The sequence below is a fragment of the Malaclemys terrapin genome, chromosome 12 (genome assembly GCF_027887155.1).
Source record: "Malaclemys terrapin pileata isolate rMalTer1 chromosome 12, rMalTer1.hap1, whole genome shotgun sequence".
NCBI lineage: Eukaryota > Metazoa > Chordata > Testudines > Emydidae > Malaclemys > Malaclemys terrapin.
In genome coordinates this window covers 3,755,107-3,772,087 of record NC_071516.1, presented here as the reverse complement: position 1 = coordinate 3,772,087, position 16,981 = coordinate 3,755,107, and the positions used below count along the sequence as shown (strand labels likewise).

The following is a 16,981-nucleotide window of genomic DNA, read 5'->3' as shown; positions in this document are numbered from 1 at the left end:
TGCATGATTATTTCATCATAGTCCATGTTGTAGTTATTGGCACAAAATATGCCTTTCATTTGTTATAAAAAAAAAAATAGAAGCTGCATTATGTTTGAATTTTTGTTACCGTCCTTGTAGAAATTTGCTCAGGTCTCAAGAGGAAATTAATTTTGTTGTCTCTCATCCGGTTTCCTAACTGTTTACATCTTAAAAGCACCATATAAGTTGGCATGATTGGCAGTCTTCACTCAGAAAATACCTTGTGATGGAACAACAGTCTGTTGCTGATAAGACTGGAGGTACACGGAAAGCGAAAGAGAGCCACTCTCCTAGCAACTCCTTGTATTCTTTTGGCTCAAGCTGTTGCTGTGAGAGCCTAGCTTTCATGAATGCTTAATTTAACCACCAAAATCTTGGGGGGGGGAGAGCACTTATTTAAGGTTGAAAAAGTGGGGCATGTTTAGTTTAGAAAAGAGAAGAATGATGGGGGACATAAGTCTTGAAATATGTCAAAGGTTGTCATAGAACGGATGGTGATCAGTTGTTCTCCATGTCCATTGAGGGAAGGGCAAGAAGTAATCAGCTGAGTTTGCAGCAAGAGAAACTTAGATTAGATATTACGAAAAACTTTCCAGCTATAAGGATGGTTAATCACTGAACCAGGTTACCTAGACAAGTTGTGGAATCCCTGTCATTTTGAGGTTTTTAAAAACAAGTTAGACAGACACCTGTCGGGAATAGTCTAGGCATACTTAAGCCGGCCTGAGTGTTGCAGGATGGATTAGATGACTTTTTGAGGTCCCTTCCAACCCTACATTTCTATGATTATAACACAGAGGTGGGCAAACTATGGCCTGCGGGACCATCCTGCCTGGTCCCTGAGCACCTGGCCAGGGAGGGTAGCCCCAGCCCCATCCCTGCTGTCCCCCCTCCCCCGCAGCCATGCCGCCGCGTGAGCAGTGCTCTGGGCAGCGGGACTGTGTGCTCCTGCCAGGCAGCGCGGTGGCGTGTCTGGCTCTGGCCGGGCAGTGCAGCGGCCAGACTTGCTGCTCTGAGCAGCATGGTAAGGGGGCCGGGGGGTTGGATAAGGGGCGGGAAGTCAGGGGACAGGGAGCAGGGGGCGGTTGAATGGGGCAGAGGTTCTGGGGGTGGTCAGGGGACAGGGCATGTGTGTGTGTGTGTGTGTGTGTGTGTTGGATAAGCATGGGAGTCTCGGGGCTGGGGCGAGGATAGGGGTCAGGGGACGGGGAACAGGGTAGGTTGGATAGGCGTGGGGTCCCGGGGGGCCTGTCAGGGGCAGGGGTGTGGATAGGGGGCGGGGCAGTCAGGGGACTGGGAGCAGGGGGGTTGGATAGGGGGTGGGGCCCCCGGGAGGGGACGATTAGGGGGCAAGGAGCGAGGGGGGTTGGATGGGTTGGGAATTCTGAGGGGGGCAGGAAGTGAGAGGGGGCAGATGGGGGCAGGGGCCAGCCTGTTTGGGGAGGCACAGCTTTCCCTACCCGGCCCTCCATACAGTTTTACAACCCCAATGTGGCCTCAGGTCAAAAAGTTTGCCCATCCCTGTTCTAACAACACTTAAGTTCTCCTTTTGTAACTGTTTCATAATTGGGTGGGCCATTATAGTGGTTGATCTTTGGATTGTACAGTAGCTAGAGCAAAGGGTCTCTGGCCAGTATTGGGAGGGTGAATAGGGTAGAATGAGATCTCCATCTAGAGTGGGATGATGGGTGCAGGTTGCTGAATGGTTAGTAGGTGGACATGTCAGATGCACTAGTTAAAGAGATGCACTAGTGCACTAATACACTAGTGGAAGGTGCTCAGATACTATGGTGATAAGCATAGTATAAGAACCTATATAGAACAGAAAGTTGTGGTCCCTGGGAAAGCATGGAAGAAAAGGTTGTCTAGTCATAAGTTAGTAATAGGCTCTGTTACAATTTGAATCCAGTATGAAGTGTTTCCTTTGGGACAGTGGTGTGCTTTTTCTGTGTCTTGACCGTTAGGTGGGAAAGTTTGGCTGGGAATAATAGGGCAGAGATAAAGCTGGTTTAGAAATTTTGACTGCAAATTCTCTTACTTTCATATGTGATTTGTTAGTGGTGTTAGCTAGCAACTAGAGGGTCTAGCCGAGAGCAGGGCTTCGTTGTGCTAGGTGCTGTACATGCATAGTAAGAGACATTTCCTACCCTGAAGAAGTGGCCAAGACAGACAAATGTGGGAGAAAAGAAGTACAGTCCCAATTTTACGGATGTACAGCTCTTTGAAGATTTGAGCTTGAGTTGTAACTGTGTCTGATCTGAAGCTGAAAATAAGAACTGGCCTCCCACCTCAGTGGTTGGAAGTGGCACCAACTGGTAGAAAAAACTATCTGCCCATCTGCTTGCCTAGATTCCTGTTCTGGCTCAGCTCAGATTGCCATGGCCTGTACTGCCCTTTGGGAAGCAAGCCTATAGCTGACTGTAGTGCTCTTCCCAAAGTGCCATATGGGGCATAACTGGTAGTGTTGAAAAAGAAGCTGAAGCAGGGAATAGTTCTTTCTCATCTTCATATTGGTCAGCTACTACACCCAGGATTTTTAAAGGTAGGTCAGAGCAGATCTGCAGCTTGTCCTTGAGGGAGCGGACATGCAACACAATTTTCTTTTTTTTTTAAATAATACACTTGGCTGGGAAGAAGTGGGGGGAGGGAAAAGACCCAAGGCAATTTCTGTTTTGTTTGGCAAACAACTTGAGGGTCAGGTTGTTCTTGTAAGGAGCCTTAAACTGTCTTAGCCTCTCCCCTGCTCTGCTTTTCTGTAGGATGAGTGGAGTATAAAACTGAGGCTCCAATCTGCAACGAGCACGGTGTGAGTGGACCCCTGTTTCTGGGCTGAGCTCTGCTGACTTCATTGGGGCTTTACCTGGGTATGGGGGTCCATGTGTAGAAAAGAGTACCTCAGTTTTGGACAGCAGGGCTCTGGGTAAAGATACCAGACACTGTCAAAGAAAGAAGGACGAATGGGTAAAAAGGGAACAAGCGAAGCCAGGAGATGATAGAAGGCCTAGAACAGGAGTACAGAGAGCCTGGGGAGACAGCAGGCAGAGGCTGGGTCTGGAGCTGTTCAGCGGCAGTCCTGCTCCCTGCGTGCTGCAGAGCCGTGCCCAGGCTGGCTACTTGCCCCCAGTTGGCAGCTGATGATTCGGAGCTCTGTGGTTCTTACGCAAGAAGAGATTCCAGGCCTTGCTCTAAGGGCAGGGCTTGGGCACTTTGGGGTTATAAAGTGGCTGGCTGGGTATGTGGCCAGGCAGGCAGAGACAGCCAGGGCAGCAGCTGTGAGCACCAATGCTCAGACCGGTAAGGAGGGGAAAGGCTGCCATTGGCACCCTGTGCGAAGCCTGGGAGCAATAGAAATAGCGTGTGTGTGTGTGTGTGTGTGTGTGTGTGTGTGTGTGTGTGTGTGTAATGTAGTGTAGTATAGCGTAATGTAGATGTGGAGAAGAGGGTGTGTAAGAGAAGGAAAGAGCACATTAAATGAGTAGGGCTTCTGTTAAGGGTTTTGTCACTTATAGTCTTTTGCATTTGAATCTCTGATCCCAGAATCCAAACTATCTGCCACAGTCTGTTTTGCACCTGGAGAAAGTCGTTCCAGAGGTGTTTAAGATGGCATCCTTAAGTGTGGTGTCGCTCTGCTCTGAAAAGTCACTTTGTGTTTGTTTGTTTGTGTGTTTGTTTTTTAAAAAAAGCATGATGTGGTTCCACATTTAGTATGCCAGATATTGCTCACTTCACAAGTAAAGAATTTTTTTTCTCCCCTAATCGTCAGCCTTTCAAGCTCAGAACACAGCATGGCTTTCAGGTACCAAGCTTTCTGGCTCTTGCATTTTCACCAGTAATAAACTTTCTAAAGGGCAAATGCTGCTGTCACTTACAGTGATGCAGCATTATTGTGGGTTTGCACAAATATAAACAATAGTGTAATTTTAAGCCTATAGAGTTACACACATGGCCCTACAACTGGAACTTAGTTAATTGTTTTTTTCATGGTACATGAGCCAAAAGTATCCAAGTTTATTCTCTCAAACTAAAGTTATTGTTCTGCAGGGATGACTGTTGTAATAACTTTGGTAAGTAAAGTGAGACTCAGTGCACCGAAGGAACAGATCCGCAGAGTAAGAAAATGCCATTTTTGCATAATCACATTTCAGAATAGAACTGAACTTCAAATGATAAATAGTACCACTACTAGCTGGAGACTCACTTCTGCAGTGCAGTCTATTATACATGGTATATCTTGGTATTCTGATAATGTGAACAGACTTTCTAACAAAGAGCACTGCAGTGCAGAACAATGAAAGTGTTAAGCTGTGTGTAGGTGCAGTGTGACAGCTTCACTTCTCAACATAATCTTGTCTATATCAGTGAAACTAACAGAGGGATTCCCTGTGGTGATACATTTAGTAAGGCAGAGAAGTCTTCTGATTCTTCAGGGAGTCTTTTTTTCCCCCTTCAGTCAATAGCAGCTAGGAGGCGAGTCAGTAATGGGAACATATTACAAAAGTACCCATGAAAGCTGATGCCCAAATAAAGCTGTTAGTCTTTAAGGTGCCACCAGAGTCCTCATTGTAGTAATGGGAAAGAAAAACTATGGAAAGCGGATAGCAAGAGCTAGCTGAGACAGTTATGCCTTTTAAAGGGAAACCATCAACATTAAAATCAGAACTTTAAAAATATTTTTTTCTCTTAAATTTGTTACTGATTCCTTAGAAACATTGACTTGAAAACCGTTTTCTCTGTCACTTTGTGCTTTCCAATTCTGCAAAGTTTTGTTTTGGGCTAAAACTTCTGAGAATGGAAGGAATTTGCATTTACATCCTGGAGCTGACTGGTTTCCATGAATCAGTGTCCAGAAACCACTGTGACCTCCAGAAACCTGAAGACATTCTCTTCTGCTCCTTACAGGAATATCGTAAGACACATTTTGGAATCACCGAGGTCAATGGGGCCCCAACTTGGTGGGAGACTAGATGCTACCACAGTATAAATGTTAAATAAGAATAGGAATCTTATGGGATTGTACCAGAGAAGCAGGAGGATGTGCAAGTGTTAACAGTGGAAAAATCCTAGCAGCAGCAGAAATGGACTGGAGACCTAGGGCTTTTGGGGCTGGCATAAGTAAGTCAGGCGTTGTGGTGACTGGATAGTGGGCAAACTTCAAGGGGAGAGGAAGAGAAGGGGTAACAGTTGCTCACAACAGGTAGTGAAAAGTGTAGTGTGTAAAAGTTTTAAAAAGAACAGGACTTTTTTTGCAGATACAGACTAACACGGCTGCTACTCTGAAACCTAAAAGTTTTAAGCACATTAAAATAGGAAACACACAAAGTTTTAAACATAATTTTAGTGACATTCACCCAAGACATCGACAAGAAAAGAGAGACATTCTAGACTGAGGGTATATTCCAAAGAGAGTAGCCAGGGTTGTTGTTTTGAAACACTTTTAGTGCCAGTAAAGAGGATTCTGGGGTATCTTTGCCTTGAAGTTGCTAGTACAGGTAGCACTTTGAAGCCAACTCCTAATTGATAGAATTAAGAAGATGCTTTCTCCGCCCACGACAAAGTAATCACTATGAAGTTTCTTGCACTTTACTTTGAAGCATCTGGTAGTGGCTACTGTCAGAGACAGGATGCTGAACTAGAATGACCATTGGTGTGACCTGGTATAGCAATTCCTATATTCTGAAGTGCTGTGGGTGCTGGCAAAGAGGATGCTGAGCTATATCGGAGCCCTGAAGACCTTGACTGCTGCAACTCAATAACAGTCCAGATGGGAGCGGGAGATGACATACATCAGCCTCTCTCCCCATTGTAAAATACATGTGGGGAGGAAGGAATAACAACAGAGAAGAGCCTCCGATTGCAAAACGCAGTCCAATTGTCACAAGGCATACAATGCTCAGGCACTAACTTGCTGGCCAATAGTTCTGTAGTGTCAGGAGTAGCTAGCCAGTTGACGATATCCTTTGGTGAATAATTACATTTATAAATACCAGTGATATGGGCAGGCTCTACTGTTTGAATGTTTGTTCCCAGGGTGCCATTTTATGGGGCCAAAAAAATGCAAGGTCTGGCCTCTACCGGTTGTTTCACTTTATGAACATAGGCAGTACTGGGAGAAGTCCAGCTACCATGTAATTTTGTTGTTTCAAATGGCTTCTGAAGTAGCACCCACACAACAGCAACAAAGCATATTAAAATCCTACACCCAATACTAAGGTATTTGGGATTCTATGCATAGACTTGGTACATTTTCCAATATCTCGTCTTACGGTTCTTATATTCTTCACTTAGACTATTTTCAAGATGGAACCAGTGGGATGGGAATTACTAATATTTTATTTGGGATGCAGGATTTACCTGTGAAATCCTTGAGAAGGTCTTGGTCCTGTTCTGTGTTGGTTCTTATCTTCCTAGCCATTTTTACTAGTGGGGATCTTCTCATGTATCACATTTTTGGTCTTTCTTTTTTTGACAGGAAGCCAGTTCACGGAGGGACCTCTCCACCCAGCTGGTGATCTCTGTGCTTTCCTGCCTAACCATGGCAACCCCAGATGTGAGCGTTCACATGGAGGAGGTGGTCGTAGTAACGACACCTGACAATGTGGTTGATGGCAGTGGTGTGGAAGAAGTGAAAACTGTGCTAGTGACCACAAACTTGTCTCAACATGGGTAAGAAATGGTTTCACCATATGCCATAGAAGTTATATGGAGGTTGGGGCTTTAATATTCAACCCAAGCAGACATCAAATACCCACGAAATACAGGGTTCAGAGTAGGAGTGAGAGTCAGTCCCTTATGATACTGCCTGTGCTGTGCTTGGTTGACTTATTCCTTGATAAGGGAGGACCAAGATTTCCCCCACCACCTTGGATACCATGCTAACCAAGTAGAGTTTGATTAATAATCCCCATATCCCCTTCCTGATAATCTGTGGCCAAGTACATGTAGCCAGGAAAACAGCGTTTACCAACAGCTGTTAAACTTTGGAGTGGCCAAGTTGGGTTAAAACTGGGCTTTAGCTGAGTGTCTTGTCTACACTGTAATTTCTACTATGTTGAAGGAACTTTAGTTACAACACTGACATTGTTAAAACATGGTTTGGTTTTGTAGCATACACTGTTCCCAAATAGGGTTTAATCATATTCTGCTACAATCCTGGACTTTGGCTGACCTGACGTGAGACTCAGGGCCATGGTAAAAATCACTTTGGTTTTGTCTACCCTGCAGGCCCAAACCATGTTGTACCCTGGGTCAGGGGACAACCAAATTGCCTGATATTGTAGGAATTGCTGCAAAGACAAAACTAGGCTTCTGCTTGAGCTAATGCTTTGATTTTTTTGAGTTTGATTGGTCTTCTTCATACATGCTGTACTAAACTGTATTATAGCTTGGTTCAGGGACCGTAGAGTTTAATCACTGTTGTTAAGCTCTTTCATTTTTTTAGCATGGATGGAGACTATAGCAGGGTTTTAAAACACAGTTCTTGGTTGAAGGGAGTGTGATGCATTCATGTCCACTCTAGTCATGGAGACTGTTAGTTACTGGAATGTCTTAAACTGTAATGCAGACAGGCCCTAAAGCAAAAGGAGGGTATCTCCTCCCAAACATTCAAGATGGACAAATGGCTTTAAATTAAAGCAAAAAAAGTAAAAGTAAATGTTGCTGTTTTCCTTGGGTGAGTGGGGAAAGAATACAGGGTACAGCACTCTCCTCTCCATGAAATCATGTGAGGAAATCCTTTTGCAATCCCACACTCTCACCTCCCAGCATTTTGCTGACATCAAATAGGTGTCTCGGTGTCTCTTCTCATATTAGGAACAGTGCAGACTCCAGTGGTTTTCTCCTTGAATCACCCTTATGCTTGCTTGCTAAGACATACAAAGTAATAAGGTAGGGAGAGAGGGCCTTCTCTTGAGCAGCAGTTAATTGACCTCTAGTTCAATCTGCTGTACTGTGGAAACATTAACCGTTTGAGTCTTTTACTCTTCTTCTACTGCAGTATCATTAGTTTGAGAACCATATATTTTAGAGATGGAAAAGACATGCTAGGTTATCCCTAGAGAGGAGGCGGGGAGGTTTTATGGTTAGGCACTTGAATGGGACAAGGGAGATCTGGGCTAAATTCGTAGCTGTGTCCAGATTGCCTGTGTGACCATGGATAAGCCACTTAATCTTTCTGTACCTTAGTTCATCATCTGTGAAATGGGAATAATGGCACTTCCCTACCCCTCACAGATGCTGAGGATAAATTTGATAGTGTTCAGCAGGGGCTCAAGGTCATATAAACACCTAGACAGAGCCACTCTCCTTGCTAGTGCAGGATTCTTTGCTTTTTTTTTTAAACACATGTTTAGGCATCCACGTGTGTACTGAGTTTTACATCTTTTTTACTCTGTTTTTCCTCCTCTCTTTCTTTTTTCAGGTCAGCAAATGTCTGTTAAATGCAATTAAATAATCATTTCAAGTCAACAAAATGGTTGAAACAAAAATTAAATAACAATAGGTAGCTCCAGATGATCCTATGCTAACGTAATTTTAAGAAAACTGGAAATTGATTGAAATAACACTCAGTACCACCTACCTTGGATTAGTAGCATTGTCCCTCTAAGCATAATGCACTAACAAAACCTACCACTGGAATACTTAACTCTCTTATTCAAAATTTGCATCAGCAGGGTGTGCAGGCCAGCTTGATTTGCATAGATTTTTATTATGTTAAGGCCATAATTCACTGTAGTGCTGGACATAGAGGCAAGATTATATGTCTAATGCAGTGAAGAGTCTATTAGATGCTGAAGTCCTTTATGTATCAATGCTTCAGCTACAGTAGAGGTAGACCACGCTGAGATAACTGGGTTAGCTTCTGAGAGTCTGATGCTGCATTCCTTGCACATTCCAAATTCCCATTGACTTCATTTATCCTTGAGATAATTGGCAATACAGTCCCTGTGCCAGCTTATTCCTAAACTCCTCAAACACAGATCACACAGTGTCCTGCTGGTTTGGGTGTATTTTAGTAGTAGGAACCACCATCCCCTCTGGTGTGAGCTGAAGCCTTCAAAACTAACATTATTGAGGATCTTAAAATACAAATCTCTTCTACAAAATGACTTTGGAAAAAGGATACCAAGAGAGTCCATATGTACTGTTTCTCAAAGACTCCACTTCAAATATGTAGTTCATAAGTAAAAAGATGCTGCTTCTAATTTTCATCCTTACAAACTCATCCTGGAGAGAGTAACTGGGCTCTTTCTATCTCATGCATCATTGTGACCAATAGGACCTCAGTAGCATCTGTGCAACTCCTCTGTCTTCAAATTATGCACTCAGTGACATCTCCGTTAGCCTGCTATCTTCAGTGGGACTCTACAACTATAATGATTGGAACTTACTGGTAATTCTGTTTAATACTCAAAGTAGAATAGAATCCACAGCTCATTCTATCTGAGAGTAGAAAAGCAGTACAAACTGTTTTTGGATACTAAGCAGATAGGATTTTGTACACATAAGGAAAATGTCTTTTAAATTAAAAAGTACCATTTTTAAATGGTCACTTTTCAGAGATGTGCATGTTAAGGTGGACATGAATCAGTTGGGAGTGAAAACAGGTGACTAAATTAGTGTTTTATTCACTAAACCGTGTGCTCCATGTCAGGAACTTGCTCCAGAACTGTTTTCATGTTGTGATATAGCAAAATCTTTTGTTTGCAATGTGTATTTTTGGGTCCAGGATTTTAGCAGCATTCTGCAGGAACCTTCTTTCTGTAATTTTCAGCAGTGCCAGGGGAATTACTAATAGGCCGTTAGCAATAAAGATGACAGATGTCACTGAAAACACTACCGAGATATAGAACAGAATTGTGCTTCTCAAAATCCTACATAACAGTGAACTTGGAATGGTTGTAAAATATTGTTTCTCTCATGTTTGAAATCAGTTTTTAAGTTGATACTCTAGATACAGTACTGCCTGGTTTGTGTTGGTTCCTTATTTTCCTAGATTGCCCTAGATTGGCTAACTCTTTGTGTTCACAAAATGAAAATGGCCTGTTTGTACACAGAAGTCCTAAGTAGTGAAGAGCTGTTTGTGTTATTTGGTTGAATTTTCCTTGGCACATTCCTGGCTTATACCCAGAGCATGTATACATGTTGGTGCTTCCAGAGTTTCTGGATTTTCAGTAGGCAGGAAATCCATGTTCATATTTACAACTGGCTCCAAACAGATTTCTTTGACCAAAACGATCTCTTGTTTGAAATAGATTGGGAAGTCTGCTGCCATTTACTGTCCTTCACAGGTAACATGCTTGTCCAGTTTCCACAAATACATTCCACTCCAACTGAATCACGTTCTTCTTACTGCTCTGGGGAAGTGCATCAGGTTACAATGTCCATGTTCCAGAAGGGTCAGTAAGGGTAATACCATTCCTATCATTCTGCTGGAACCAGCCTTAAAGATCTTTGTTAACAGGCTGTTATGAAATGCCAGGAAGAAATGGGCCATTCCACTGGCTTCCAATTCAACCTGCCCAATAGAGATGATGTGTTATTTTCCTTCATCCCCAAGAAAGTGAGGATGGGAATTCTGGGGAAAGGGGGGTGTGATGTTAAATGCAATTAATGTGCCAATTGTGAGGAAGTTGGCTTCTCTCATCTGACATCTCTTGGATGCTTATATGCTTGCTATTGGCAGAGCTGTTTTCTCCCAATTTAATAGATGGTGATGGGAAGGAATGGGCCAGTTCTTTCCCCTTTCCCTTTTGTAAAGTTCCATGCTGTTTGTGCTTGCATTAACCTCCATAGGCTGCCCATCAGGGAACCAGTCAGACGTGAAACTGGGAAGCTGCTGTGTAAGATGGGTGCTAAATAGTTTTTGTTTTTAATGTGTGTGTTGCCAGGTGATCCTGTAGATCCAGTTGAAGCAGTGTAATACGCTTTTGGTGCTCTGGCCAAGGAAATGCTTGGGTGTGAGTGTTTGTCGTCGTCCCCTCCCCCAAGCAGTTTTGAAAGCACCTTTATTTTATTTATTAATTTTTCGTCTGTCCATTTGTGTCTTTAATAATCAGGAGTGGGGTAATTCCATAGAATGGGAGGAAGAGATCTATTTTTATTCAGTCATAGTCATAAGAGCCATTTGTTTCTCTGGGTGTCAAGGTGGGTGTGATTAGGAGATTTTGTTCTTTTGAGACATCCAAAACCTGCATAATGTCTGTCCCTCTCTCTCACTCGTTCCTTCCCACCCTGGAACCTTAGCATATAGACATGACCTCAGAAGGAGACACATTTTCGGGTCTGCATAGTGAAACTCATAGAAGATTACTACTGTCAGACAGAATGCATCTCTCTGAGCAGGTCTGCAGCATCGGTAGTAGATGAGACTCATTTTAGATTCTCTGGGCTGCTACTACAGGGACTCCTGTCTTCTCTCAAGATTCCATAGTCAGTTTGGTTCCTGCCCTTTCAGTCTCATTTTCCAATGCTTGCTGGCATAAGAAAATAACTAAGGAACCTGAATTTGGATCCTCCTGCCTTGTGTGGGTCCCAGCCTACCCTGTGAAATAGACTTTGAATTTGGCTTTTATCCCATGTGATATTTAAAACAACAGAGTCCAGATTAATGACCCTATCAAGATAGTCTTCTGGATAATGCATTTTTTCTAATGCTATTGTGGGTTTATTTTTACTATAAAAACCAAACTTGCAATTAAAGCATAAGAACGTATTAGTTGAACAACTTTTTAATAAAACAAGTAGGAAGTGCAGAGGAAAACGAAAAATGGCAATGCCTGGCAATTCACATTTGTTGTGTGGGATAGGGAGGCTCAGTGTTAGTACAGAAGCTAATATTGCAGTGCACTTGGTGTGTGGTTAGAAATGGTCTAAGGTTCCACTGCTAAGTAAAAGCAACTGAGAACGAAGAAATGAGCCAGTCACTTCATGAGCACTTAATTTCTTCTTTTTCCTCCTCTGGTTTATGGCTCCTGAGTGATCCTGTCTGATGAAATGTGAGCAGCAGCTGCCTCCCACAGCTTTGTCATGGCAACCAGCTAATGCAACTACTGTACTTGTTTGGTGGTGGGACACACTGTTGTAGCTGGAGAAACTTATTTGAGTACTCTCCCATCCCACCCACCTCTGTCTGCTGAGGCGCACAACTGTCCTGCATCTGCACAGGGGAACAGAGGCAGGGGAGAGAAAGGGATGTGGCAAAGCAGAGAAGGAAAATGGGTATATTCCATTTCAAGTGCCTTTTTTCTCCCAGTTAAACCTCTGCAGGAAAGAGATCCTTTTATAGGCGCCTCAACAGTGTCATGAGTTATTGTCTCAAAGACTGTTGAAGGTTATTAGAGGTTGGGATTTAAGATGCAGCTGGATTCGTTTTCCCTGCCAAAAGTCATTGCTAAAAGTAATAGAAGGTATAGAACCTGACTCTTCTCTCGCATACACTGGTTTTTGTTCCTAATTCTCACTCGTGTGAGAGAGATCTGAATCAGGCCCATGGTATATCGGTGTTCTGTATGTAAGAGATAGATCTGTCTCTCTTGCAACCACCAGAAGGCAGGTCCAACTGAAATGGCACTTTGGCTGTTCCCCTAGATGAATTTAACAAATTGCTGGGAAGGAATCCTGTGGTGAACTGGTGAATTATTGAATTACAATTCTTCCTTTCTTCCCTGGTGTTTGAGGAGTGAGAGTCTAACAGTCTTCCCTGTATGTGTCAGCTCAGCATCTGCAGTTATGACTCCGCAGGTTTGCAGACCTGCCATATGCCTAGCAAGACTTCAGAAAAGCACAGCACTACCTTGGAAGTAAAATGTATATGTGGATGAGGCTTGGAGCATGACTTGACTTAAAACGATCCTTCATGCTGAACATGAATGTGACAGTCCGACACGGACAGAATAGGCATGTTCTGCAGCAGGTCATCGTCAAAATTATTTGGGCCAGTGAATTGTTGCTGTAGGTTGTCAGGGATTGAGCTGGGTGAAAAATTTGTTTTGGTGGGGTGTGTGTATGCCTCCTTTATAAGTGGTCAGGCCATTCTCCTACAAATGGAGGAGACCCAGGTTCCATTCCCCTCTTTACCTGATGTGAACAAGAGATTTGAACCTGGGTCTCCCTCAGCAGGAGAGTGGCCTAATCACTAAGCTATAGAATATTCTGATGTGGGACTCTGTCCTGTTGAAGCTATTCCACTGAGTATAAATAATTAAATAGTCATAGGGCCAGAGAGAGATTGAGAGTGACTCTATTGCCTGGTGATTAGGGCACTCACCTGGGAGTGAGTTCATATCAAGTTCATGACATGACCAGGTTCATGTCATAAGAGCTGCCATACTGGGTCAGACGATGGTCCCTCTTATCCAGTATCTTGTCTCCAACAGTAGCCCATAGCAGAGCTTCAGAGGGAGAGTATAGAACAGGGCAGTTATGGAGCAATTCATCCCCGTCTTCCACTCCTGCTTAGGGTCACTCTGAGCACCAGGTTGCCTCCCTGACCATTTTGACTAATAGCCATTGATGGACCCATCCTCCATGAGCTTATCCAGTTCTTTTTTGAACCCTGTTACACATTTGGCCATCACAACATCCCATGTCAGTGAGTTCCACAGGCTAGTTGTGCATTGTGTGAAAAAGTATTTCCTCTTTTCTGTATTAAACATACTCCCTATTAATTTCATCAGGTGACAACTGGTTTTTGTATTGTGGGAAAGGGTAAATAACACTTCTCTATTCCACACCATTTATGGTTTTCTAGACCTCTACATATCCGCGCTTCGTCGTCTCTTTTCTAAGCTGCATAGCCTTAATCTTTTTAGTCTCTCTTTGTATGGAAGTCGTTCCTTATCATGGATCATCTTTGTTGCCCTTCTCTGAACCTTTTCCATTTCCATTGTATCTTTTCTGAAATGGGGAGACCAGAACTGGACACCGTATTCAGGAACCATGTATTTATATAGTGGCATTATTATATACCCTTGTGACTGCTCTTTTTAATTTCTGCCTAACTAGGGTCCTCATTTTTGTGTAGTTCCCTACTCCATTGACTACTTAATTATTTATAAACAGTGGAACAGCTTCAACAGGAGAGATTGAGAGACCTGCGTATCAGAATATCCTGTTTCCTCCTCTCCCATGCTGTTGTCCAAAGCAGGAACTCTGGAAGAGCCTAGGAGAGTTTTCACCTACCTCATGATTCTGAGATGCCTCCCACACAAGATCCCCTATCTCCACATTATAGCTACCCCGATCTGTGTGAACAAGATACTAGTCCTGTGGCTGGAAGGGAGAGCAGTTTCTTGACACTGTAGTTCTACCCTACAGTCATCTGCTGAGAAGTCAGAAGGGAAAAACCGGTAGCTCCTGAATTTAACTTTCCTGTGTAGCCTAGCGCTGCCTTATGTAATCAGCCAATGAATCACTGAGTCAGTCAGTCACTTCAATCCCCCCCTCCTCCCCCTCTTTATCAGAGCAGGCCAGACTTTAGATGTACAGCCTCCATAAACTCCTGCTTAGCACACCCAGTTTATACAGAGTGAAACTGCTGAAGTGTCAGGAAATTTGTTAACTATCATTTCCCCTTCCTCCCTTCCCCACCCCCAGGACTTTAGAGAGAGGTGGAGAGAATGTGCCGCGGTAATTAGACTGGGCCTCTTTGCCAGAAAATCCAAATGCACGTCTTTAAAATCCAGTAGAGGTGGCCACACAGACTGATAGCCAGAGCTCACATGTGTCTCAGATGTTATCGATCAAGTGGTCTGCATGCCCTTGCTTCCTTCCATGGGAATTTTCTGTGAAAGATTAACACATATAGCATCAGTGTTCTGTGCTAGCTAAGATTGCAATGGCATCCTCTGAGTGTAAAGAAGAAATATTTACAGTCCGAAGTAGCCTAAATATATTTCACATTTGTGTATATTTTTAAAATGTCTTCTCTTTAAATAGTCTATTTTGCATGTACTCTGCAAATTAAGCTGATGCAAGCCAGGAACTAACTGGGAGGATAGGGAAGCCATGCAGAGCCAGTTGTCTGTCTCTCCTTCCATTAGCAAGCACTGAAAGATGAGGAGAGCCTCTAGTACAAGGCAGGAAGTAGAGGAACACTTTGATATAGTGTCCTTAATTAGCTGTCTGCCTATGGCTGCAGTGGCTTATACTGTATGTACGTAACTTGCAGGAGGCCAGGCAGCCTGAGCTATGGGGTACACAGAGATGCTATAAAATGTACATTTATATTCATGGATTGGTTGGTTTGTTCACAGATCTTTAGTAAAACATTTTCAGCTGCAAAAAAGAAACAAGGGAGAAGTTAGGCCTGGTCTACACTACAGAATTTTGTCAACAAAAGTGCTGTCGACACTCAAAAATCGCTATAATAAAAATCTGTATGTCATGTTCACACTCGCTCCCTTTGTCGGCACAGCGCATCCACAGTTGGGGCACTATCATCGACAATATGAGCAATGCACTGGGGGTACCTATCCCACGGTCCAGCTCGATACCTTCTGCTGCTAGGTATTGTGGAAAGGCGGAGCAGATCGTGGCGCAGCTTGGGACCTGGCTCAATGTCCCATGATTCATTGCTTTCTGTCCCAGCATTCCATAGGCTTCTGGCTTTCTTTCGCGGCATTTTTCAATGGCCCTGCTTTGCTGTGCACCCCGGCATCTTTGTGAGAAGGGATGTATCCTACACTGCTCTCCTATGCTCTGATAACTATCATGAGGACATCGTGGTTAACTGCACTGCCATCGGAAAGTTCCTAACTGAAGAATACTCCCAGTTGCCTGACATGCTGTGTGACATGGATAGGAGCAACTTTAGATTGCTTTTGGCTTTCACGGAACAGCTGCAGAGGGTGGACCATCGTATTTTGGGCTTGGGAAACAAGCACTGAATGATGGGATCGTATGTCATGCACGTCTGGGATGACAAGCAGTGGCTACAGAACTTTCAAATGCAGAAAGCCAACTTCCTTGAACTATGTGCGGAGCTCGCCCCAGCACTATGGTGCAAGGACACCAGATTGAGACCTGCCCTATTGGTAGAGAAGTGCATGGCAATCGCTGTGTGGAAGCTGGCGACTCCAGACTGCTACCGGTTGGTCATGAATCAATTTGGAATCGGGAAGTCGACCGTTGAGGCTGCGTTAATGCAAGTGTGCAAGGCAATTAATCACATCCTGCTACAAAGGACTGTGACTCTGGGAAATTTGCGTGAAATAGTGGATGGCTTTGCGGAAATGGGTTTCCCTAACTGGAGGGGCAATAGATGGCACGCATATTCCAATTTTGGCACCAGACCATTTTGCGATGGAGTCCATCAATAGGAAGGGGTATTTCTCCATGGTGGTGCAGGCTATTGTGGGTCACCGTGCACGTTTCACTGACATCAACGCAGGGTGGTCCAGAAAGGTGCATGATGCACACATCTTCAGGAACACCGGCCTGTATAGAAAGCTACAAGCGGGGACCTTCTTTCCGACCAGAAGATTACAGTGGGGGATGTTGAAATGCCCCTAGTGATCCTGAGAGACCCGGCCTACCCCTTACAGCCGCGGCTCATGAAACCTTACACGGGAAATCTGGACGACAGCAAGGAGTAGCTCAGCAACAGGCTGAATAGGTGCCAGATGACAGTGGAATGTGCCTTTGGCAGATTAAAGGCGCGCTGGCGCTGCCTTTATGGCAGGTTAGACCTCAATCAGGATAATATTCCCATGGTCATAGCCGCATGTTACATGTTGCATAATCTTTGTGAAGCTCAGGGTGAAAGGTTTGCTCGGGGTGGAGTGTTGAGGCAGACCGCTTGGCTGTTGATTTTGAGCAGCCGGATACCAGGGCTATCAGAGGGGCCCAGAGGGGGGCAATTCGAATCAGGGAGGCTTTGAGGCAACACTTTCAAAATGAGAACCAGTAATGTATATCTCAGTGATTGGTGCTGCAATGTTACATTACATGTAGTTTTCCTCAG

General features: G+C 44.0%; 1 protein-coding gene across 1 annotated transcript in view; it reads left to right on the top strand.

Moving 5' to 3' along the window:
- GMEB2 (glucocorticoid modulatory element binding protein 2) overlaps nt 1–16,981 on the top strand; it is a 41,560-nt gene that overhangs the window by 3,685 nt on the left and 20,894 nt on the right. The window contains exon 2 of the mRNA XM_054046346.1: nt 6,491–6,684. Within this exon, the coding sequence (XP_053902321.1) occupies nt 6,554–6,684 (131 nt within the window). The 5' untranslated portion in view covers nt 6,491–6,553. The remainder of the gene's footprint in view (nt 1–6,490; nt 6,685–16,981) is intronic.